Source organism: Pleurodeles waltl, chromosome 10 (genome assembly GCF_031143425.1).
Source record: "Pleurodeles waltl isolate 20211129_DDA chromosome 10, aPleWal1.hap1.20221129, whole genome shotgun sequence".
Lineage (NCBI taxonomy): Eukaryota > Metazoa > Chordata > Amphibia > Caudata > Salamandridae > Pleurodeles > Pleurodeles waltl.
In genome coordinates, this window is record NC_090449.1 from 526,641,096 (window position 1) to 526,667,424 (window position 26,329).

Sequence of the window (26,329 nt, forward strand, 5' to 3'; positions counted from 1 at the left end):
ACAAAGCCCCCAAAATGCCTAAAATTTACAAATTGGCTAAAAGTGAATGTCTGCTCCAGCAATATGATCCTCATTTCCCAAGCTGCCTATTTGAGGCTGACTTATTCCAGATTTTATTATGTTTATTCAGATGTTGAACATACAAGAAATATGGAAACCTCAAATGTTGTGGGAGAAATGGTTAGGTGCTGTGTTTGCCAAATATTGCAGGGAAAGGTGGAAAAGGAGGTCAGTCTTTTGAGGGAAAACTTGCTGGGAAATGGATCCACAGACCAATAAAAGGAAAACATCGTTTGAATCCAAAATCTACAATAGCAACCAATTTGAACAAGGTCAGTGAAAATGCCTGTTGTACCCCATACACACTTTAACTAATATGGCTAGCAATGTCCTAACTTCTTACCAAACATGGGCAAACTAAAAGTGGGACAGAACTGCAAAGAAGCACATGAGATTCAGTTCCATCTCAGTCTGTAAATAAACACACAATGCAAAAATTACCCAGGTAAAAAGGCACTTGTCGAATGTATCTGCCTAGGAAGGTTGTGAAATTATTAGAAAGACACTTGAAATACAAGCCATCCAGCAGGACAATGCATATAAGAGCCCAAATGCTTAAATTATTCTACAGCCTTTGTGTAACGGAATCCTCCTTTAAAACACTTTGCCTGGTAATAATACCTGATTCCATGATAGGTACATTTCTCCCATTTTAACCACTTCGGTGCTGAGGATGGAACGGTTCTGCCATCAGAAAAGGTGGTCATGTGCTGAGCACATAAACAATCCATCCTCACATGCACCCAAGGGAGAAGTGCTGGCGCTCTCTCCGTGGGCAGCCCATTTTCATCCCCCTCCCCCATAATGGACAGCAGCAGAAGCAATTCTGCTGCCACCACCTACCCCCGGGTGGGCCATCTGATGATGATTACAGTGGAGCCACAAAGTCATCAAATGCAGGCAGGGATGCACTGCTTTCCAGTCCATCCACAGATAGGACACACATGGGGTGAGTTCTTCTCCGGGGAAGGGGGGGGGGGGTTCAGGTTTACAGGCGCAAGAGAAAAGGACTTTCCGCTGCACCTGTAAAGAGTTGATTCTTGCTCTATGATCATGAGTGTGGCTGCGATTGTGGAGCAGGAATCAATACCTCCGGGCCACCAGGGATTTTCCTTCAATATTGTTGGGGGAGCGACCCCTAGGCAAGGGCCAATCCCTGGGTGCATACTATGTCCGTTTTTTTGCCTCCCCTTTGGTCTGATTCAGACATGTTTTAGGCTGATGAGCCCCCTGTTGGTTGAAACCCACTAGAAACCAGGGAAGGTGTATTTGTAATGATTGCGGGGAGCGACCTCTTGAGCAAGGTTCACTCTCCTTAAGGGCAATTTTTAAAATGAATTCTGCCTCATCCCCCAGAGGGCAGATTGGCCATCTTTAGCCTGATCTGCCCTCTGGGGGAGCAGAAGCCCACTAGACACCAGGGATTGCATTTTTGTATGTTGGGGAGTGTCCATTGGGCAAGGCTCCCTCCCTTTATTGGGGAAATGTTTTGGTCATTTTCTGCCATGTCTGGCGGCAGATCTGCCACATTTTAGGCCCAGCTGCCCCCACAGTGGTAAGAAAGTCACTAGACACCAATGATTTTTACACTTATATGTTGGGGGACAGTTCTTTGGGCAAGGGTCACTCCCCTTTATTGGGGCAATGTTTTGGCCACTTTCTGTTCCCCCCTGGGGGCAGATCGGCCATATTTTTAGGCCCATCTGCATCCCCAGGGGGCAGAAAGCACCTAGTCACCAAGGATTTTATTTATTTATATATCGGGGAGTGATCCCTTTGCAAGGGTAGCTCCTGTTTTTTGGGGAATGTATTTTGGCAGTTTCTGCCCCCCTTGGGGGTAGATTGGCCATTTTCTAGGCCCATCTGCTCCCAAGGGGGGCAGAAAACCACTAGACACCAGGAAATGTGTCTGTGTGTTTGTGTGTGAACTGGAGTTCAGCTGATGGTCTGCGTACACTTAGTGTCTGGGCTAGCGCTTAGCTGGCAGTGTGTGTGGACGGCACTTGGCTGGCAGTGTGCGTGGACTGGTGCTTGGCTTGCAGTGTACATCAACTGATGCATGACCCACGGTGTGGGTAAACTGGGACTTAGCTGGTGGTGTGCATGGACTGGCGCTTGGGTGACAGTGTGCGTGTACTGGCACTTGGCTGGCAGTATGTATGGACTGGCACCTGACTGGCGGTGCATAAGAACTAGAGCTTGGCTGGCAGTGTGCGTGGGATGGTGCTTGTCTGATGTTGTGCGTGGGCTGGCGCTTCGCTAGTGGTGTGTGGGAAGTGGTACTTGGCTGGCAGCGTGCATGGACTGGTGCCTGGCTGGAGGTGTGCGTGGACTGGCACTTGACTGGCAGTATGTGTGATGAGGCGCTTGGCTGGCGATGAGTGTGGACTGGTGTTTGGCTGATGATTTGCGTGGCTGGCATTTGAATGGTGATGGGCAGACTTAATAATGTTTTATAATGTTAACTGTTTTATTTCTTGTCATCATTTGTGATTGTAATGTTTTATTTCTCTTTTTTTCTATTGCAAAGCTTTTTATTTTCCTTTGCTGCAACTCCTGCTTGCCGTTTCAGCACTAGTTGATCTGCAGTTGTCGTGTTTGGTAAGAAAAAGGTTTTTCTACTGTTTACTCCAAATGAGTATCATTCACTGCATGAATACCTTTGTTGTAAATGCTGTCATGAAAGCAGTTTCTGTTTGATTGTGTGTGAAATTCTGCTTGGATTTGTGCACGTGTATTGTGTTGTCTTGTGTGTACTTTTGTTTGTTTTTCTGTTCTAGTGGGATATCACTAGTGCTTGATGTGTCTGTGCAGAGTAAGTGCTGGTGAGCTTAGCTGTCACTGGCAAGTGAGTGGCATTGTTTTACAGTAGATAGGTCATTGTGTGCTTTATCTTGTAATTGCTCTATGCCAGTAATTTTACTTTTTTGTTTTATAAAGCCATGCCTTGTTCATTACTTATTTTACACTGTGGTGGTTATAGTTGATTTATTTGTTATGTTACTTTTATTCATAATGATTATGGCTAGCCGCAGGATTACCACTCAGCAGGTTGTTGGTATCCTTTTTGAATCTTCCTCTGACCAGGACTATGAAACTGACTCTGCATCTGAGGCAGAGAAAGAAGTGCAAGATTATGGCAGTGAATTTCCTGTCTGAGATGAATCATCTGATGAGGAAGCCACTCTCAGTGCATAGGAAGTGCCAGTTTTAGAGGAGGACACTGATGTGCTAGTGGTGCAGCAAGAGGCATCTGGAATGGCACCTGGGGCTAAAAAACATCCCATGGGAAGTGCTGAACTCTGGGTTGCCCCAAACATGGTACAGGCAACATTGCCTGCCTTTACTGGTATCGCAGGGTATAAAGTGGATACCGAAAACTCTGTGCCTTTATGTTTCTTTCAGTTGTTTATGGATGATATACTTTTGGATGTGATTGTTGACCAGTCTAATTTGTATGCTGGACAGTATTTGAGAGACAACAGTGCCAGACTTAAGCCCTATTCTAGAGCTAGCCGGTGGACTCCCAATATCTAGATGAGATATTGGATTTAATTTTTTTTATGGGCTTGATAAGGAAGCCATCTCTGTCTTCACATTGGTCTACTAGATCCTTGATGGAAATTGGCTGTATTTCAATCAATCAATCAATCAATTACAAGATTTATACAGCGCACTCATCGCCCGTTAGGGTCTCAAGGCGCTGGGGGGGGGAAGCTACTGGTCGTATAGCCATGTCTTTAGGTGTTTCCTGAAAGTTAAGAGGTCTTGGGTCTGGCGAATGTGGAGCGGTAGGGAGTTCCAGGTCTTGGCGGCCAGGTGGGAGAAGGATCTTCCTCCGGCAGTGGTGCGGCGGATGAGGGGAACTGAGGCGAGGGCGAGGCTGGCAGAGCGAAGGTTGCGGTTGGGGGTGTGGAAGGTGAGTCTTTCGTTGAGATAGGTTGGGCCTGTGTTGTGGAGGGCCTTGTGTGCGTGGACAAGGAGTTTGAAGGTGATCCTCTTTGATATTGGTGGCCAGTGTAAGTCTTTGAGATGGGGGGTGATGTGGTGGCGGCATGGGACGTCCAGAATCAGTCGGGCGGATGCGTTCTGGATTCTTTGCAGCTTTGTTTGTAGTTTGGTTGATGTTCCTGCATATAGGGCATTTCCGTAGTCCAGTCGGCTGCTGACCAGGGCGTGGGTGACAGTTTTCCTGGTTTAGACGGGAATCCACTTGAAGATTTTTTGGAGCATGCAGAGGGTGTTGTAGCAAGAAGAGGAGATGGCGTTGACCTGCTGAGTCATGCTGAGTGTGGAATCCAGGATGAATCCCAGGTTGCGTGCGTGGGTGGTGGGAGGTGGTGCGGATCCTGGGAGGTGGGCCACCAGGAGTCGTTCCATGCTGAGGGGTTTGCTCCGAAGATGAGGATCTCTGTCTCGTCTGTGTTTAATTTGAGGTGGCTTGCTTCCATCCAGCTGGCGATGGCTTGGAGTCCGTTGCGGAGGTTATTTTTTGCAGCTGTAAGGTCTTTTGTGAGGGAGAGGATTAGCTGAGTGTCGTCTGCATAGGAAATTATCTTGATGTGGTGTGTTCGTGCGATGTTGGTGAGTGGGGCCATGTACACATTGAAGAGCGTGGGGCTGAGGGATGAGCCTTGGGGGACGCCATAGATTAAACTGGAGGCTTCTGATATGAATGGTGGAAGGCGGACTCTCTGGGTTCTGCCTGAAAGAAATGATTAGATCCAGTTGAGTGCTTTGTCACGGATTCTGGCGTTATGGATGCGTGTGCGGAGAGTGTGATGACAGACCGTGTCGAAGGCTGCGGAGAGGTCCTGGAGGATGAGTGCTGCTGTTTCTCCTTCGTCGAGCATGGTCCTGATGTCGTCTGTGGCAGTGATGAGTGTGGTCTCGGTGCTGTGGTGTTTGTGGAATCCGGATTGGGAGGTGTTGAGTGCCTTGCTGTTTTCCAGGAATTGGGATAGTTGGCTGTTCACGATTTTTTCGATTACTTTGGCTGGGAACAGGAGGAGGGAGATTGGTCGGCAGTTCTTCGGGTCATCTGGGTCTGCCTTGGGTTTTTTCAGCAGGGCATTGACTTCTGCCTGCTTCCAGATTTCTGGGAAGGTGGCTGACTTGAAGGAGCTGTTGATGGTGTTGCAGGGGTGGGGAGCGATGATGATATTTGCATTATTGAAGATATGGTGTGGGCAGGGGTCCGATGGTGATCCGGAGTGGATGGAGGCCATGGTGTTGGCGATGTCTTCTTTGTTGACGGTGGTCCAGGTGTGGAGGAGGTGGATGTCGCTTGGGGGATTGGGTTTCGTGGGTGTTTGTAGTCAGCTGGTGGGTCTGGGGGTTGAAGCTGTTGTGGATTTCTTCTATCTTTCAACTGAAGTGGGTTGCGAGTGAGTTGCAGAACTCCTGTGATGGCAGGGGTTCGTTGGAGCAAGTCTTGGGAGCGGAGAGCTCTTTGATGATGCTGAAGAGCTCTTTACTGTTGTGAGCGCTGGTGTCAATGCGGTTTTTGAAGTGGGTCCTTTTTGTGGTGCGGATCAGTTGGTGATGTTTGCGTATGGCATCCTTGAATGCGATGTGGTTGGAGTTGGTAGGTTCGTAGTGCCAGGTTTTTTCCAGTCTTCGGCATAGCTGTTTGGATTCCTGTAGGTCTGGGGTGAACCATCTGGCCTTGATTCTGTGGAGGGTGTTTTTTTTTTTTTTTAGCAGTGTGAGTGTGTTGGCGCAGTCCTCTATCCAGCGGTTCAGGTTAGTGGCGGCTGTGTTGGGGTCCGTGGTCTCGGGGGTGGGTCCTGGGCGAGTGAGGAAATCAGTTGATCCGTCAATATTTTTCTCCAGTTGCATTGGGGGGTTGTGTGCGGTGGTTGTGTGCGGTGGTGGATTTCCTGCAACCATGAGTCATGATCGGTATTTGCTTCGGATTTGGATGCTGCATTTTGTTGATAATGCTTCATCATTGCCATGAGATCACGCTGAGTGTGACCGTCTTTTTAAGATTTGACCTGTCCTTGATCACTTTGTAGTTTATTTTTCAGAGATCTGTGTTTCAAGGAAAGAAATAGCTGTGGATGAGTCTTTGGTCCTGTTCAAGGTCTGTTTGTTTTTTTATGCAGTATATTTCTAGCAAGAGGGCACATTATGGAATTAAGATTTATATGTTGTCTGAGAGTAGGACTGGATGTCTATAATTTCAAGGTGCCCAGTATTGACTCCCCTGATTGTCCATCCACTTTCAGAGTTAGTGAGCAAATTATGTGGGAACTTGATAGAGGACTTTTTTAACAAAGGTCACCACTTCTACATAGATAACTTCTATACTGTTGTGCAATTGTTCAGGGAATTTGTCAAAATGGACACTGTTGCTTTAGGCGCATCTGCTCTAACCGTATAGGCTACTTTCCCAGTAGGAGATGTAGAGTCTGTATGCACAGATGTGTGTGGAAGGAGAGTAATAAGTACTGCCCCGACTATCCTTCTAAATCTAGGCTGTGTGTGCCCACATGTTTCAAATTGTGCCACATGCAACAGAGTTTTTGGGAGAACTGTGAGTGTAAAAGTAAACTGACTGGTTTGTATCATTTTGTATTTCCTGTTCAGATTTAATGGCTGACATTAGTGTGATGTATTCACTTAGAGCTGTTGTGTTTGAAGTTTTAATTTTGTATTTATTTCCAATTGGTTGTTTTCTTTTTTGTTAAAATAAATTTGATGATGATGTGCGTGGCCTCGTGCTTGGCTGGCAATTTACATGGATTGGCTCAAGGCTGGTGATGTGCATGGACTAGTGTTTGTCTGGCAGTGTATGTGGACTGCCGTTTGGCTGGCAGTGTGTGTGTGGACTGGTGCCTGGCTAACGGTGTGCATGGACTGGAACTCGGCTGGCAGTGTGCACAGTCTTGGGAATTTACCTCATGAAAAAAAACCTGCTCCACTGTTATCAGGCATTGAAGCACACCCCTGACACGCTAGGTGTCACAGTGGGACACCAATGATGAAGCATGCCACCAACTAGGCTGGTGGGTGGGGGTTTGTTTAACAACCTAGGGGTCTTTGTTTCAAAATGTGAATGTTTGGGTAATCACAAAAGTAAGAGACTTGGTACTGTGGTTGCTTCTTGTCTAGAGAACATCTACAAATTTTCTAGATATGTTTAAATACTAGACATCCAGGGTAGTATGGGGTGGTGTGCCTCTTGTGGATCTGAACAGGGTTTCTGACACAGAAACAGAAATAAATCACAAATTCCCTATCAGCCAGCATTTCCCTTAGCCTTCCAATAAAATCTATATCTCACTTCTGTGAATTCCCAAGGTATAGTCGGCCTAAAAACGTATTTAAAAACTGGCCTTTTGGACCTGCTTTGGTTCCCCATCAAACTCTACACATTTTTTTACCCTTGCCTGCTGCTTGCACTTGGCTTACCCACACAAGTGAGGTATCATTTTTATCAAGAGACTTAGGGGAATGCTGGGTGGAAGGACGTTTGTGGCTCCCCTAAGATCCCAGAACATTTCACCACAGAAATGTAAGGAAAATGTGTTTTTGACAAGTTTTGAGGTTTCGAAGGGATTCTGGGTGTCGGAACCTGGTGAGAGCCACGCAGGTCACCCCATTGTGGATTCCCCTAGGTGTCTAGTTTAAAAAAATGTACAGGTGTACTATTTTTCACTGGGTGCTGGCTGATCTAGGGCCCACAATCCACAGCTAGGCACACTGCAAAGAAAGGGTCAGTTTTACAGTAGAAAAATGTGATGTGCCCACATTGCATTTTGGGCCGTTTCCTGTCTGGGCACTAGACCTACCCACACAAGTGAGGTACCATTTTTATTGGGAGATTTGGGGAATGCTGGTGGAAGGAAGTTTATGGCAGCTCTCCTTAGATTCTGGGACTTCCCACTACAGAAGTGTGAGGAAAATGTGTTTTTAGATAATTTGAAAGGTTTGCAAGGGATTCTGTGTGACAGAACCTGGTGAGACCCTCACAAGTCACCTCATCCTGGATTCCCCTAGGTGTTTAGTTTTCCAAAATGTATGGGTGTGCTAGGTTTCCCTAGGTGCCAACTGTTCTAAGGCCCAAAATACACAGCTAGGCACATTGCAAAAAAGGGTCAGTTTTCAATGAAGAAATGTGATGTGCTCACAGTGCGTTTTGGACCATTTCCTGTTGCAGGCATTAGGCCTACCCACACAAGTGAGGTACCATTTTTATCTGAAGACTTCGGGGAATGCCTTGTGGAAGGATGCTTGTGGCTCCCCTCAGATTCCAGAACTTTCCACCACTGATATGTGAGGAAAATGTGTTTTTAGACAATTTTTGAGGTTTGCAAAGGATTCTGGGACACAGAACCTGGTGAGAGCCATACAAGCAACCTCATCCTGGAGTTTGCTAGGTGTCTAGTGTTAAAAAATGTACAGGTTTGCTACGTTGCCCTAGGAGCCAACTGAGATAAGGCCCAAAATCCAAAGCTAGGCACATAGCAAAGAAAGGGGCATTGCAAAAAAAGGGTGAGTGGAGAAATGTGTTGTGTCCATGTTGTGTTTTTGGCCAGTTCCTGTTGAGGTGACTCAACTTACCCACACACGAGAGCTACCCTTTTTATCAGGAGATTTGTGGGAATAATGGGTAGGAAGAAGTTTGTGGTTCTCCTCATATTCTTGCACTTTCCATCACGAAAAATGTGCAGAAAATGTGTTTTTTTAGACAGATTATGAGGTTTGCAAGGGTTTCTGAGTGACAGAACCTGGTAAGAGCCACACAAGTCACCCCATCTTGGATTTCCTCAGATGTCTTGTTTTCAAGAATATACAGGTATGCTAGGTTTCCCTAGCTGGTGGCTGAGCTAGGGCCCAAACTCCACAGCTAGACACATTACAAAAAAGGGTCAGTTTCCAGTGGAAAAATGTGGTGTCCACATTGCATTTTGGGACATTTCCTCTAACAGGCACTAGGTCTACCCACAAAAGTGAGGTACCATTTTTATTGGGAGACTTGGGGGAACATAGAATAGTAGAATAGGTGTTATTAACAATTGTCTTTCTCTGCATTTGTGCTTTCCAAACGTAAAAGAGTGATAAAGAAAGAAGTCATATTGAGAAATGCCCTCTAATTCACATGCTAGTGTAGGTTCCCTCAATTCCAGAGATGTGCAAAAACCACTGCTTCTAAACCCTGTATCTTGTGCCCATTTCAGAAATACATTGGTTTCTTTGGTACCTATTTTTCACTCTTTATATTTTACTAAATTAATTGCTGTATACCCGGTACAGAATGAAAAGCCACTGCAAGGTGCAGCTCAGTTATTGACTCTGGGTACCTCGGGTTATTGATGAAACAACAAGCCCTATACATACCTGCAACCAGAAGGCTCTAGAGGACGTAAAGCTATGTGGCTTTCAAAAATCTGCCATAGTTAGAAAAAGTTACACATGAAAAGGTACACACAAATTGCTGTTTTTGTTCTACTCAATTTTAATATTTTTTTTATTTCAGCTGATACTTTCTACAGGAAAACCTTGAAGGATCTACACAAATGAACCCTTGCTGAGTTTTCAGAAATATATGTCTTTCCGGGGTTCACCATTGGTTTCATACAAATTTCCACCACTAACTTGAAGGCGGCTAAAAGTACAAAAAACAAGAGAAATGGGTCATGTCCCAGTAAAATGCCAAAACTGTGTTAACAAATTTAGTTTTCTGATTCAAGTCTGCCTGTTCAAGAGAGCTGGGAAGATGGTGATTTTAGCACCATAAACCCCTTTGTTGTCATTTGCAGGAAAAAGCAGATGCTTGCTTCTGCAGCACTTTTTCACCATTTTTCCCCAAAACTACAAAATGTAGCTAAATGTTGGCTAATTTCTTGGGCCCCTCCAGTGTAATCCACAAACCCTGGCTACCTTTAGAATCCCCACAATGTTGGGAAAAAAAGAACCAAATTTCGCATGGATAACTTATGTGAGCAAAAAGTTTTGGGCGGCTAAGCATCAACTATCCCCCATTAAAAAAAAGGCTTAGCATGGGGGAGGCCTAGCAGTGAAGGGGTTAGACAAGACAACAACTATTTCTGTATGCATGGTTCGGGTGGATAAAAAGTTTAAAAAGGTGAAAATTACCTAAGGATTTGTTTAAAAAAACGTCTGACTGTCCTGGGAATATTTCTGCTCTAGTGTGCAATTCACAAAGGTAAACTTTGACCAAAAGTAAAGTGAGACTTTAGGTCTAAGTTTACACTTTTGGTCCGAACATAGACCAAAAATCTAATCTTCGACCAAAAGTCTAACTATACTATGAGAAAAGTTACAGTATTTGTCTTAACTTAAACCAAAAGTCTAAACTTTCAAAGTTCCACTTTTTGACTACGTTTAGACTTTTAGTTTAAATTTAGACTTTCGGTTTAAGTTTACCTTTGTGAATCAGGCCCTATATATATGAGTGTTTTAAGAACAAAAATTGCCTTTTTCCAGCAGGGTGTAAGTACCGACAGTGACTAAGTTGAAAATTGAATGGACTTGGCTGCCTCCACTGATGGCTAAACTTTAAATCAGTATTTATTCTCAAATATTGGATCATATAAAGTGTTATTAGTGTGAACTATAAAAATTCGGTGTGTCATAAAATTTCATTAATCTGAGTTGCTTTAAATAGATCTAAGCTGTTAATGTACCAAGCAATGATTCAATGCAATATCATTGTTTGCTACTGGCTCTTTGTTGCTATTCTGGTGGTAAATACCATAACTTAAGAAATATTCATTAAAACCAGAGTACTCATTATGCGTGACTCATAAATGCCAATCTCAATCTCACCTCTTGAAATGTGTGTGTGAGAGAAAAGTGCCCGAAATGAGGAAAGTATAATACAAGAATTAATGTGTAAAGACTGATTTCCATATTTATTAAATTTTTCTTCTAGGACAAACGTGTAACACTGTAATAATTATCCTTTGCTCCTACACCTTCACATCTCCAGTTTAACCTTTATTCTACTCCTTTTCTTCTCCTCTCTCTGTTGGCTCCTCCCTTCCTCTTTTTTCTGCTCCACCCACATGTCCCAGAGTCCCCTTTCCCTGGATCCTTTAAAATATACTACCACTATCCTCACCGACCCCTTCCTCTCTCTTCATTCGCAATTTTAGCATTTTCCTACAAATTATTGTTGGCTAATTATATTCGCACATTCATCACTTTGAAACAAATAAAGTTAATCTCTAGAGCTCTGTCTGAGGGTTCCAAAATGACTGCAAGGCACCCATAGAAACTTAAAGACAAAGGCGGTCATTTTGAACTTGGCGGTTTGGCCCGCCATGCCGGCAGTGGCGGCTAAAGCCGCCAGCCGGCATGGCAGGCTGAACCGCCATATAAAGAACAGGGAGACGGCCGCCAGTGGCAGCCATCACCCACCGCCAGGCTCCCGCCGTCAGGCAGCCTGGCGGCGGGATGAAACACCATCCGCCAGGGTAGCTGCGCTACCCTGCCAATAATGTTTCAAAGGTCGCCAGTCTTTTCCTGGCGGGGTATCCCGCCAGGAAAAGGCTGGCGGAGGGGGTGCCCCAGGACACCCCTTAGGGCCCCTGCACTGCCCATGCACTGCCCATGCACTGCCCATGCACTTTGCATGGGCAGTGCAGGGACCCCTGTGCAGGCACCCGTTGCGCATGTCACTGCCCGACTTACAGGCAGTGACATGTGCGACGGGTGCTGCTGCACCCGGTGCACAACAACATTGGCGGCGACTCCTCATGGAGCCACCCTCAATGTTGCGGCTGTGTTCCCCGCCAGGCCGGCTGGCGGAGACACTGTGTCTGCCGCCGGCCTGGCGGAGAAATCATTCTACGGCCGCCGGGTTTTCCAGGAGGCTGGCGGTCGATGTAAAGACCGCCAGCCCGAACACGGCAGGAAATCCCGCCGTGTTCGAAATGAGGGCCAAAGTTTGTAACCGTCATGTTTGCGGTAACCTAAGATGTCTAAAGTCCTGCTGGCAGAACTTGGTGGAACGTGCTAAATAAAAATGCTAAATAAAAATATAACATTTATAAATGCAGTATCTCAAAATGATCATCTCCCTCGATTCTGGAATTCCAGATGGAATGCTACCACATTGGGAATTCTTAGAAAGTCCTGACCAGGCAATCAATACAATATTACGTTTGATTTCCAATTATCTAAAATATAGGGTAAAGTATAGGGTATTGACAGGGTCAAGATTGATTTGCATATGGCTGGGTCCAAACTGGGGTGGCATGGTGAGCAAAAGAACGATGGATTAAACCCAGATCTATGACTGGGGGTGAGTGTTTGACAATGTTCAGATATAAATATAGACAGAGCATTGCTTGATAGGAATAGGTGTGAGGTTTTTAAGACAGATCCTTGGCAAAATCACCATCAATTTGAAATGAAGGAGAGATCTGTGAGGTGATTACTGTATATCTTGACAACGTGACTTAGTGGCAGGTTGGGTTATGAAATGACATTGGTGTGCTTTCCATGATTTTCCGAGAGGTTTAACATTTAGGAGTTCGGTCTCTGATGGTATTTTGTAAGCTAGTACACGTTGGTAATGTCAGGATGCTTATTTCGAGAGAGAAAGGCTTTTCTCAAGTTCCAAATTAAGCATTCTTCTTTCTTGGCTAGCCAAACCTCACTAGATGTATTTATGAAACTGCCATGCCCTCAAAAAATTACAAGTTTTCAGAAAAACCTCAGCTTTAGCTAAATGTATATTTATTTTCAGATTGCAGAGTAGCTCCCCAAAGTGTGTCTGAACAGTGAGTGTAACTTTTGCAACTATTTGGATAAGGGCTTCTGAAAGGGGTCATGACCGTTTTTTTTTTTTAATACATTTTATAGTACAGATACATTCGCTAGACCGGTGCTGACGAAATTTTGACTAAGGCTTTTGGCAGCTTTTTGGGTGCCATTGTAAATATAAAACCAGGCGCGAACATTGACACTAGTTTTATAATTAGGGGTTTGGCACAAACAGTGTTCAGTTTGGTGATTTTTAAACACACATTTCCCTTTAGTTGCTAGCTGAAGAAAATTGTGGGGCATATTTATACTCTGTTTACACCGAATGTGCGTCAAACATTTTGACGCACATTCAACGCAAACCATGCACCATATTTAAACTTTGATGCCCGACCCAGCGGATGTCAAAATTCCTCTGTGTGCATAATTTTTTGGATGCGGGAAACTGCCTTGCGTTAATGACATGCAAGTTAGGCGTTCTCGCCCAAAAAAATGACTTTAAGGCCTGTGCGCCTTATTTATACTCCTGCATCATATTGACGCACAGGAGGGGGCCGGCCTTAAAAAATGGCGTACAGCCTAATGTGCGCGGTTTGTTAACGCCTGGGTGAGGGCAGGCGTTAAGGGACCTGTGGATTCACTTCCATGGTCTCTGGCCATAGAAGGAGTCCAGGGGTGCCCTTCCCTGCCCCCAGGGACACCCCCTGCCACCCTCGCCCACCCCAGGAGGACACCCATGGATGGGGGGACCCATCCCAGGTAAGTACAGGTTAGTAGAGGTAAGTATTTTTTTACTTTTTTTAAAATGGCATACGGGGCCTAATTTGGGCCCCCCTACAGGCCACTGCGCCCAATGACCAAGCCCAGGGGACAGAAGTCCCCTGGGCATGGCCATTGGGCAATTGGGCATGACTCTTGCCTTTGCTAAGACAGGAGTCATTTCAATGGAGGTTGTGCGTCAAAAAATGGCGCAAGTCTGGTTTGAGGCACGATTTTTGCCTCAAACCTGACTGGCATCATTTTTTGATGCACAACTCCCATTTTCCCCTACGCCGGCGCTGCCTGGTTTGAGTCTTTTTTTTTTACTCTGACCCATCCGCAGTGCCGGCTAACGTAATTCCTTAAATAAGGCGCCCGCATGGCGCGTAGGAATGGCATTAGCCGGCGGTAACATTTTTGACGCAAACCAGCGCCGGCACTGGTTTGCGTCTAAAAGTATAAATATGGGCCTGTGTGTGCAAAAAAGTCTGCTAGCCAAGTTATTCTGTGGTAAAAACAGGGCAAATTTGTATTTCTGGATCCGTTTTACAAGTTGCTAATGTACTCGCAACGGGGGCCAAGACATTTTGTTGTCACAACCCTTGAATTTGCTTCTCTAAATATTTTCACTATAGTTAAAACATGAAATTACAGCAAGGCGCTGGCGTCACTCAATGTGGAATGGTATTAAATGTACAAGTCTGCATTGGGTAAATAACAAAGCACACAGAGGTCACATGACTTTCCCGGGAAAACCTGAAAAGCTGCAATGGTGCAGCTCTCTAAAATTAATCCACAAAATGTCTTCGAATACTAGAGTGACCAGACGTCCCGTATTTCCCCAGACAGTTCTGGTTTTCAGAGGACTGTCCCGGTGTCCCGACACTTTTGTTGATTTTAAGTAAATGTCCAGGTTTTTGGGGCAAAAGTCAGGTCAACCTTTGAACGCTATTTTAATTTTAAATAAATGTCCCATTTTTTGGGACAAAGGTCAGGTCAACCGGCCAGGCAGAAGTGAAATGTGTGCTCTCCCTTCACATGCAGCTCTGGAGTCCTAAATAATTTATGAAGTAACTTATTGGTTTATATACACACACACATTTACAGGACAGGTCAGATATAAAAGTGAGACTAAGGGCTTTAGTCCTACTTTTATGTCTGACCTGTCCCAGTTTTTTCTTTTCAAAATCTGGTCACCCTATCGAATACCAACAAATGTGTCCTGTTGCCACTCTATGACTTATCCTATTCCTCTTCCAAAATATCCCCTACCTTCGTTCTCTGACACAACCCAAACATCTCTTACTTCTATGAACTCCCAAGTAACCCTTTCCAAACTCTTCCCTGCTCTATCCATCCTTTATCCTATTCATCCAACCAATAGGATCTCTGACTCATCCCAACCTCTTTTACAACTATGACCCCCCAAACCCTTTCTAAACATTTCCCTCCTCTACACATTCTTTATCCTATTCATTCAAATAACAGGCTAACTCATCCCAAACTTCTTTTACTACTATGAACTCCTAACTATTCCTTTCTAAACTCTTCCTTCCTCTATTCATCCTGTTTCCTATTCATCCAACTAACAGGCTCACACCTACTACTCCCACCATTCCCAACAACAGCTTATATCCCCCTACTGATCCATGACTAGCCCACCTTTGGATCCTGGAGTAGTATGCTACTCACTGAAAAGTGCTTCAACGCTTTATCATGTGTGATAAACGCTAAATAAATCCAATTACATTCATAAATCTTTGCACATACTCTTTCCTTGTTTTTGTGAATAAGGCCATCGTGGTTTAAACGTGAACCTCGATTGCTTTTTTATACGTTAGGATGTCACTGCCAAAACTCATTTTCAATTGGAATGTCAATGTCCGACCTTGTGACTGTTTTGCCATGGTGACCGGAGCACATACTGTTACTTGCACCGCTTCTCATATTTAACAGGCCTGCCAAGCTGGAATTAAACACTACTGGAATTTTCAGCTGTTTCATGAGGTAACACAAATGTGAACTCAAAGATAAAGCAATCTATCAAATCCTCTTATTTCTAATGTTACACTTCAGTTATGTAAAACTGGCCTGACAAGGCCACACGGGAGAGAAACATAAGTAAAACCGCTAGGCGTGGTGTTGGTGGCCAATTTTTAAGATTTGTCAGTGTTTATATTGTCTCAGTTTTTAAAAAAAATCCTATTATTAGATGAGGAGACAGACGTTCACAATTAGAAAAACACAGCAATTGGTTAAAAGCAAAACAGTTTTATGTCCAAAAACATGCATTGTCATAATAGTTCATGACACTGAAATGGAACTATTTTTGTGTCAAAGTGCTCCTTGTGAAAGAGAAGGATGTTTTCACATTGAAGTTAGCCATTGATTTAAGTGGCCTGACCCGTGAAAAATGTTGATGCTAGTGCAGAAAAGCACAGGGAAGCCCATTGATTAAAATGGGTGCGTTATTTTAACACCTGCTATGAGTAGGCATTAAAAATGATAGAAAAAATGGCACAGTGAAATGTTGTAAATTTCACTGCACCATTTTTTTGGACCTCCCTGCATCAGAAAGCCCTCTTACGTATATTATGCCTGGCATAGGCATTATGTGGCACAATGGCTTACAAAGTGGTGCAATGCAAGCATTGTGTCATTTTGTAAAAACGGCATGGAAGAAAGGCCCCCTTAGCACTGCCTTAGCATTAAAAAATTTTGCTACGGAGGTGCAAGGTGGCACTAGGGGATTGTAACTACGCCCCTAAATATTTTGAAGGGCTACTTTTAGAAACGTAGCCAGACTCGCACATTTGTCACAAAGCATCAAAGTTTGAAAAACTTCCCAGTCAGAGCAGGAAATTTTGTCTATTTGCATGTGTTTAACAATCCTTAGTTTTTGCATCACATAAGCACACATGCTTTTCTCTCTGAATCATGTGCCAGACACACAAATGAATTCACATAAAGGGCATTGATGTTTCTAAATAACTGCATTCCTTTGTATATCCCTATTTGGAAATCACTCTTACTGTACTAGAAATGTTTAACTCTTCTGTGTAGCCAGAGTTTCTTGATGAGAGAGGTAGCACCCATACTGGGACACTTTAAGCCCCCAACTATGCATCATCTAACTGCATTGCACAGCGTTCTCTATGTAATCATGTATACCAGACATGAAGGATAACATGCTGAGACAGCCTAGCTGGGTTTCACCGCGTTTGATCCTGAGGATGCATGGTTATATCTATGAAGGTGCTGAATCTATTTAAACCACTCTGGTGATTTTGCCCATTGGTAGGACAGCAACACAATCTCAACCATCTTCAAAAAACATTCAAAACCTGGGTTCTCTGGTGTTTTTGATCTTTCTAGAACTAGCTGGAGTACTAGTAAGTAATTGATTTTGCAGTGTGTTTATAATTTCCCCATCCGTAGTATTATTAGTGTGACTGGTGGTGTGGATAGTGTTTTTCTTGGGTTTGCAAAATGATAACATGGACTCAATGTCTTTGAAAAATGGTTTATTTGACAAAGAACACGCTTCTCTAGCTGTTTATTCAATGGTGTAAAGTCTTGGAGCCATGTCTATAAACTTATTCTGAGGTTTCACTCAGATCTACAGAACTAATAAACTGTGTGTGTTCCTTACTTCCAGTGATAAGAACTTATTCTGCATGTATCTTATTAACCTCAAATGCCCTTTCTTCATCTGTGCATTCTTTGGCACCCATATACACTCTATAGGTACTGTTTCATTTTTAATGGAGGTTTAGTATACTGGTGTTTAGACTGCTTGAGACATGAACTTGTTTTATAGATTGGGGCACTGGGGCGGATTACATAATTTGGTTAAATTGGGCACCAGAATTTACTGCTAAGGTTGCCTATTTCCATAAACAGTAGTTTAGCAACTAGGCAGCACCCAAAATAGGATTCCTTAAGAGACAAAAATAGAACGTTTTCAACTGAGTCTACACTCTTCCTGCACACAGGGCCAGCTCATGCTTTAGAAAAAATCCTGAAGTGGGGCAAAGCTGCAGGCAGTGTCCGAGGAGGAGTCGTCATCGCCGAGCATCCAGATTGCAGTCTCGTTGAAGCTGTTGCCGATAACTGGAAATATATCTGAGCTAGAAAAGCTCGATATCCAGGTGGAAGAGGTTGTCATCATCAATGGGGATCCAGTTGCTGTCGAGCCTGGTGAAGATTTTTACCTTCGGACTTAGACAAGTTTTTAGAAGCTGAAAATCTCCAGTGTGACAAGGCCAGAAACCATCACCAAGAGGTCCCGCTGAGCAGAATTTGCAGCTGCAAAGAAGAACATAGCAAGAGCTACCGGGAATTCATCCCGACCTGAGATGCACCTTGGGCGGATCAGCTGGCAGGTAGGTCCCAGGCTTCTGTTGTTTCTCAGGGTATGTTTTGGTGAAAATGTTTCTAGGTCCCAAGTTTCAGGGCTAGGGTCGAGTAGTACCTCTAACAGCACTTCCAAGGATCCAGGGCCTGGCTGCAATTAAGTGTCCCGTTCTACTGGGACATTTTGCCTTGCAGAGATCTGAAGTTAATTGGGCCCCTCCAGCTTAAGTCCTGGTGTGTTTGTACTCAAAACCTCAGACTTAATCAGTTTTCTTAGATGCAGAATACTTCTGCTCACACATGAATGATGGCCATCAATGAATGGATCCCAAATAATACATAACTCCATCTCTTTGCATCATCTAGCAAATAGAACCTATCTGCATTAAACATATAGCCTCCTTTATCCTTTCCATTTTAAAATCAAAACTTTAGTTTGTTTTTATTATGCTGCTTTGAGTACTTTTTTTATCCATTATGCCTGGTTTTGTTTATTTTATTTAAAATTGAAACATGAAAATAAAATTGAATTTTATCTGTATTCTGTCATCCATCTCAATGAAGTCGAAAGCTACAGCTGGCTGTCATTGTGGCGTCTGAGGTACTACTATAAGGATTTCCTAGACTCTATGTTCATTTGCTTCACTGAATGTAGAACTGAAAATCGACAGCGACAATGAAAAAGTCTCTCAATATTAGGAACCCTATTTGGATGTTTGTGATATAGAGTTTAACAAAGGAACTTGCATAAAACACAAATGTCAGTCACATTTCCAATAACTTGCAGAAATGACAATAACGAATAAAACGTATCTAATTAAAAAATGCGAACACACTTTTCTTCGTTTAGAAACAACAACAAATGTTGCTCCTATGCTGCCAAAACTCTGTACCGCGGCTCATTTACAGACAAAAGTTGTAAAACAGGGGTCCTTCTAAAAACAATATGCCTGGCAAAATGCTAAACTATCCCCATTATTCCTCTGCATCTTTAAAGGGAGCTACATCAGACCAAAAACACAGAACAAACCTGCCATTGTCCCTGTCATAAGCCCAGGCTTATTTTTTGAGTCTAAGGACTTTTACTCATTGTTCCTGCTATTCCCAAAAAAAGTTATTGTTGAAAACCCCAAGGAATGTACAATGAGTTCCACATTAAAACGGACGAATGAATGCATTGCAGTTGTATTATCTCAATGGACTTGTACAACCTTCACTTTGAAATGCTGATATGACTTTGTTCTTTTATTTATATGCTCTATACAGTGCTAATCTGACAAAACCTCCGATTTCACAGCCGTCTCCCAACGGTATGGCATTCTGAGAGCAGGAAGTTCCTGGAATGAATTTGTAGTAGCAGGTTCAGGGCCTCCATGGCTCTCCCTGAAGACCGCCATACATCCCAAAGTAATTGGGTAAACCACTTCACAGGGCACACGGAGCTTCCTGAATTTCTAGTCTTTGATATAGTGAAGGAAGTGAGGAGGCCAGGAAAAGCGCTGCTTTAAGCACCTCCGCATCGAGCCCATATGGTTTGCTGGTACGGTTTCTGCAGAAAATGAACCTTAATTGAACACTGCGGACCTTTTGACTCTGTGAATTGTCTCCAGATGATGTTCTGACAGCGGGGCGCGCGAGTGTGTGGCTGCAATAGTGACATTATTTCAACTAGCTGGCGCAGGGTAGTGGTGGACTGAAACAAAGGCACGGTTCGTATTATTTGTATACTTTTTCTACATGTTCAAGGCTGATCTGTGGTGTGTTTCCTGAATTCTTCTATATTAAACACATCGTTTTATGCAGCATGTCATGCTATTAATTCTGGGAATTTATTTATATCTCTTCACGTTTAAGGTGCTGGTCTGCACTGAAGAAAATCACATAAAGCGAGTGGAAGAATACCTCCATCCTCACCACTAGCAGCCTTAATCAAAGCTAATCTTTAGCTCCATGAGGAGGTAATGAGTCTGTAATTAACAATTCCATTTGTTATCAGCACTTGAGTTAACCAGCACTAGGCCTTAAATTCCCCAGAATATTGAATATTACTGGTTTCTGTTACACTAGCATTCTTGGTCACAGGAGCCTACCTCTGCCATTTGGCAGCGGGAGGGTTTGGCAGCTGTTGCAGGTGAGGGCAGTGGTATGTAAGGTAGTCCATTTATGGCCATGTCAAACTGTGGTATGTTTGGGGAAGAGTCATCTGCCCCTGAAATGCTGCTGGTGGTGAGAGGGGAGGGGCCAGTCTGCGCCTCTGTCTGCAGCCTCTATTTAGCAGTAGTCTTACCATGTTTGGAATTGCATCCAGTAAATCTAAACACAGTGTTTTCAAGCCGAGTAATTTCAAGCTGGAAAACCGGACTATTTCTGTTTGCCCAGAGCTTTATCCCTATGGGGAAAACACTCTTGACTACTCGTAATGATGGCCTCATACTCTACATCCATCATTTCAAAAAAGTGTTTTCTCCATATTGGAAAACTCTGTATTATGGATCTAACCTTACAGAACATTAGAGCACGTTACATAGGTCAAGGACTATTTTTCAAGTCATGTAAGGTCCAGAACAATGGAGAAACGTTTACTTAATCTGTTGGCAAAATTTACACAAGAAGAAAGAGTCAATTGCACCCATCAAACAGTGGTTCAGTAATGTGAGGAATGGGGATTTTGTATAAGTGGTGAGAGGTATATAGAGAGAAAAAGAAATATTTGCAATATTTTCTGAAGTTAAGAAGGGAGGGAGCAGTATTAGATAAAGGGGAAATCGTTTTAACAAGTTGAGGACACAAAAAGAGAAAGACTCCTGTAGTTAATTTTCTTCCTGGCATTGGGTCGTCAGTTTTATCAAGTTTGTGTTTGGCGTAATGCAAGGGGTCCGGAGAAAGAGTGTTTTATTTTAAACTAGGACCATATCTATCTTTCAGAAGGCATGATGTTGGTACAGAGTGCTTTAAACATGAAAAAACAGAAATGTTCAGTCTATTCATCCAGTATCTGGAACTACATACTCATACACATCAGGGCGTAACCAAACCTCCAATTTATGAAAGAGATGCAGATACACATTTTCAAAGAAGGCTATATCACACTGTAGAATTAGTCTACTTATGCCTTCAGCTCCCAGCTATCCCTCCAATCACACTAAGACTGTTTCTCTGCTTTCGAATCTACAAAGATATTTTAGAATCTGAGGATGAAAATGATTAAAGTTTCCCTTGGGAAAGTTTTTATTGAGACAAATCACTCAATGCACTCAAGAGGAATAAAGAACTGTGACAAAAACCTTTAAGGATATTCTCAGATAGTTGAGAAGTCAATATGGAGGTAGAAAATATCCATCTACCTAGCAAACTGACAGTTGCATTTCTCTGTGATGAGATCCCTAACTACACCCAGGATGAGAATAGCCACGATTGGAAGCCACAGGTTCACTATACAAGGACTGGGACCACAAAGCCCCGCCCCCTTTATCCATCTTTCATATCTACCTTCCCCTGTTTTCCCTCCATAATTATCAAGGACTCTTTCTGCTATTGTATAAAGAAACTGTGCTAAATTCTGTTCTCTCATGCATTCTTGCCAGGAACCTTGTACCCAGGACTAAGCCACGTAGACTCAACCTACTATAATCCCCTGTGGATGCATTCATCACCACTCAGCTGTGCATATGCACCTTCATTGAACACTCTGTAAATATTGCCATTCTTGCCCCACCGTGGTGTGTGCTATCTCTCCTAACCGAGCCATATAAAATGAATTCAGCCATCTCAGTGTTAACTACCATGCAGACCACTTTACCCATGTCATATATCAATGCATCCATTGTGCCTCAGTCCCTTCTCCCTCTACATCTCCACTTCTCCCCATTCATCTGCTCTTTACTAATACCATCTCCCTCTCGATCCCTTCTTCCATATTACCTTTTATCCCCCATTTGCATCTCTTCCTATGTGTTTCCCTGTCCATTTCCCATCTAGCCCTGTTTTTCTCTCAGCCCTCTGTGGTACATGGCATGTGTTGTGTGTTAAAGATATGATGAAAAGTGCGTAAAATAGAAAACAGGCACTCTAGAGGAGCTTGGAGTAAGTGAGGGTCTAAAATGGTGTGGCCAATAAATTAAATCAAGTATTCTCTATTGGATTGTATGTCAGAAAAGCATGGAGAAAAATATAATTCTTCCAAAATATTGATGCCAAAGTATTGAACATCATAGTAATGTGATGGTAGATATTGTAGGCAGGAATACATTTCCTAGTGTTAATTAAGCCCGGGTGACATTTTAATTACACCAGCATAATTTGCTTAAATTTGGGAAATTTCAGCTACATGTGTTACCTGAAATTCCTGAAATGACGCCACTGCACCACTTTGCATAATTGTGCACCATTTGCTGTAAAAATTCACATGAGCATACAGGAACAGAATGCGGGCGGCTGTTCGTGGTGTTTTTTTTTGTGTGCTATATTGTGGCGTAAACTGTGTTTTTCTGCCAAAACATAATAGAAGGACGCATTTCATACTATGTCATAGTGATATGTGATGGAGTTGCATTTTGTGCATTAACGTTTCTTATAATTCCACTGGAATTTCGGGTACTGACGCAAAAACAAATTACACAAATTTCGCACACCCCTAGTCTTAACTAACTTGAACTACCAAACCAGGGGCATGTGGGCCTATTTTCCTGGTAATAGGGCCAAGGACACTCTTGCTACACCACTGTTCTTCCCTCTATTGCTGAACAAAGCATTACTCTTCACACCTCACTTGCTTATTATGGATGGTTTGTTAACAACTTTCTTTAACGAGTGAATGCTTTCAACCTTTAGGCATAAATTAGCACACACTTTGACTCTGTTGTTTTGCAGTTTATTTGTGTGTGTGTTTTGTTGGCCACTACGTGACATGAGGCAAAAAGGGAAGCTTTAATGGTCATGGTGAACATGTTATTGACTGATAATAGAAGATGGAGCAACAAAGTGGTCTCCAACGGATAGGCCCTGGCTAGTAACAGAAGGCCGGAAGTGAGGCATCAAAACGGGTTTTCTTCCGACCTAAAATAGCAATGTAGAAACTCTCATGAAACATAAACCAAAAACCATCCTTTATAGCAAAGAGCACAATTTAGCACTTTGTTCGGGCATGATTAAAATATATGTTAAAATCAGAACCCGTTAAAAAGGGCAAGCTGGTTATGTGGGCTTCTATTACAATAACACAGTGAACCAGTTCATGACGAATAAGGGCACATGGTAATCAAATAGAAAAACAGATTTCTGCCACTAGTCTAAATATATGTTGCATGTAAAAATAAATACAATAGTCGCCCATGGCTGCATGCGTGGATCTATAGTAACTTCAAACGCATCATGTACTGATTTGTGCCTTCATGGACAATAACACATACAAAGAAAAAAATACACGGACAGGGACGAATATCAAGACAAATGTCACACAACTGAAGCCGCAATTTAAAAAAACAGACGGACATGACTACAGATGGCTGTAGAGCCGTGGATATTGAAACATCGGCAGACACATATTGATACATGAATGGACAAGGGCACAGGCAGAAGCACACACATAAAGTCAGACAGAGAGACTCACGCGCGGCCCAAACACATAACAAGGATACAAAGACAGAAACACAGAGACACAAACACGCACACTAACAGCAAGAGAGAAGTAGACAGAGACACACACACACATCCACAGGCAGAAATAATGACGTGCATGTGCATACAAATCAAATAGTGAAGAATGCACAGGCAAATCAGAATAAATACACTTAACCTTAATCACGAATAATTTTTCAGCGATTGAACTTCAGGGTTCTAAGAGTTGTTTTAATACCTACTGTAATTTTGGAAGGATCAAATACGACTTCTTTTGGAGGCTCAGGCTCAGGTGGAGGTGGTTGTGGCTTCTGTGCTGCCTTGGGTTCCTCCTTCTTGGGCTCAGGCTTTTTGGGTGGCATGTTAGCCTTTGGCTGGGACAGAGGTCAGGGCCTGACAAATGGTAGAGACTGGGGACAGAGGGCTCAAAGGAGGCAGACACAGAGGGGCCCAGCGTGAAAATGCAGCACAGGTCTCTCTGGCAAAGAAGGTCTTTATCTCAGCTCATTCCCCTAAGGTCACACAATGTGTCATTCGTCAGTCCTGCCACATGCCTCGGATCACAATAGAGGAACTCCTATAAAAGGCCAAAGCATTTGCTCTGCTATTTTTGTACAGATGGGCACGGCATTGTTATGGATTAGCACTTAAATGGGAAGGTGCTTGGGGATCTGCATCGTGCCTTTGCTCCTCACGCAGAAGATATATTATATTCTGACCTCTCCAGCAAATGTCTCCACACTGGCAGAGTGTGTTCTCATATGAGGAATCAGAAGAAACTAATCACAGCGTGCTAGGCTCCTCTTAAAAATATAGGGACAGATATATATTGTTTAAACCAAATGAAATGAAATAGTAATGTAAAGCGCAGGTAGAAATACGTGCTTTCCATGAATTTAGGGAAACATAGATAAAATGTCAAGAGCATTTTGGCGGTGCCCTATTTAGTCTATGTGCACGGATATATTAATGCGAGAGTGCAAACTCACATGATATTCATAAAGTGGGAACTTACACTTGTGACTGGATTTACCTACATGATATACTTGCACGATGTGATATTAGGTGTGAGAAAATCTGCTGACAGGGGCGTGTTGGGGGCATGCTAGTACTGGGATGCCTAATTAAATAGGTGAAAACCCACAGACCTTCAAGTGGAAATCATATTCTCACCCTCCCTTGGATCATTGCTTTTCTTTTGCAAGGGAATGGCGGAACTAAAAGGTGTATATGGAAAAAGGGTTTCTGTATGGAGAAATATTTACCAGCATACAGGTAAAAAAATGCAAATATGCCTGCTCGTTATATCTGGTGATGTGTAAACTTGTTGAATGTGAGTGTGTAAATGCTTTCACATGTGAGAATTTCTGGAATGCTGTGTCGTCAAAACTTCAAAAGAGTACCACTGGAATTTTTTGAAAATTCACAAAACATTGGAAAATCTCTTAAGAAACAAGAGTAAGCATAATATGTTAAAGTACACATTAGAAAGCTAACCTCTGGCTATAGAATTGTGCTGCAATGGAGTATCGAATTAACGCATGATGGTCTACTAAATTATGCGGCAAAAAATACTAAATATGAAGCACATTGTGGCCCAGTCAGTGCCGAATAACTTTGCTACGTTGTCATTTTAAAGCTCATTACCACAGTATGATCATTGGATTCACTTTATGAGCACATGTTTACCACCTAAATAAAGTGATGAGGAAGCAAAAGGCGACCAATTCACCTTTTCAAAGATTCGGCAGCGCTGCAGCACAATGAGGCATTTATTCGCGTACATTTTGATCCAACTGTGCTGACAGTTTTCTGGGGAGTATGCAAATTATGCAGCAGGTGGTGGATTACTTTGAAAATTCAGAAAATCCAAAAATGTACGGAAAATGGCACTCCACAGAATCACATAATTCTAGGAGCCCTGCCCAAGCTTGAGGATAGCATGTTTTATGAACAATACTATAAATTAAATGCAGAATTATGTTTCATTTGCATTACCCTTTAGGTGAGGAATTTTCATGGAGTTGTGGGACATTCACTGTCTACTGATCAGTATAATGAGTGGGTAGCATCACTAGCGTGTTCTGGCCACTTAGACAACTTTACTCAGATTACATAAGCACATAACTCTGATTCTGTGTAGGTATCGGGGAAGAGCAGTCTAGGTGACCGGTAAGAGGTGGAATGGGTTGACAACTTAAACAAAATAAGAAGCAGTAAATGTAATGCAATAACATCAATATCTATTCAGTGTTGCAACATTTAAATATGAGTAGGCTTTTAATTATATGCAAATAAACAGAACACTTACAAATAAGATTAATGCAAAAAGTATACAATTTCTCTGGTCTATTAAGCAATTATAGCTCCTTAGCACCCGAGCCTATACTCTTCCAAAATATTGACCCTTTGGTGTAAGTTATCCTGCTGGGTGCACTCAAAAAGACTCCAGGATCTTCCGGACAGATCCTGCTCAACACAGTGTAAGAGTTTTTCTTCATAGGATATTTGATATCTGTTGTAAGGATACAGGAAGGGGAACCTGTTCAAGTCCTTGAAGGGGTGCAGGTCTATTAGACTGGGCATCTTTTAGCATGTTCCCCTGTTTTTTTGCCTTCTGACCTCCTGTTTTTATGGTATGCTGGACTCAGTTTTTGCTGGTTTATTGTCTCTATGAACTTTACCACTGCAGATCAGTGCTAAAGTGCAAGTGCTCTCTATTTAAATTGTACTGGTGAATGGTTTATCCATGACTGACATATTTGATTTACTGGTAAGTTCCTAGCAAAGTGCA

At 43.0% G+C, this 26,329-nt stretch overlaps 1 protein-coding gene across 1 annotated transcript in view; it reads right to left on the reverse strand.

Moving 5' to 3' along the window:
- The window catches only part of MYL3 (myosin light chain 3), a 185,604-nt gene extending 161,577 nt beyond the window's left edge, over nt 1–24,027 (reverse strand). Inside the window, exon 1 of the mRNA XM_069210955.1 lies at nt 23,778–24,027. Coding sequence (XP_069067056.1) covers nt 23,778–23,897 — 120 coding nt within the window. The 5' untranslated portion in view covers nt 23,898–24,027. The remainder of the gene's footprint in view (nt 1–23,777) is intronic.
- Nucleotides 24,028–26,329: the final 2,302 nt, after the last annotated feature.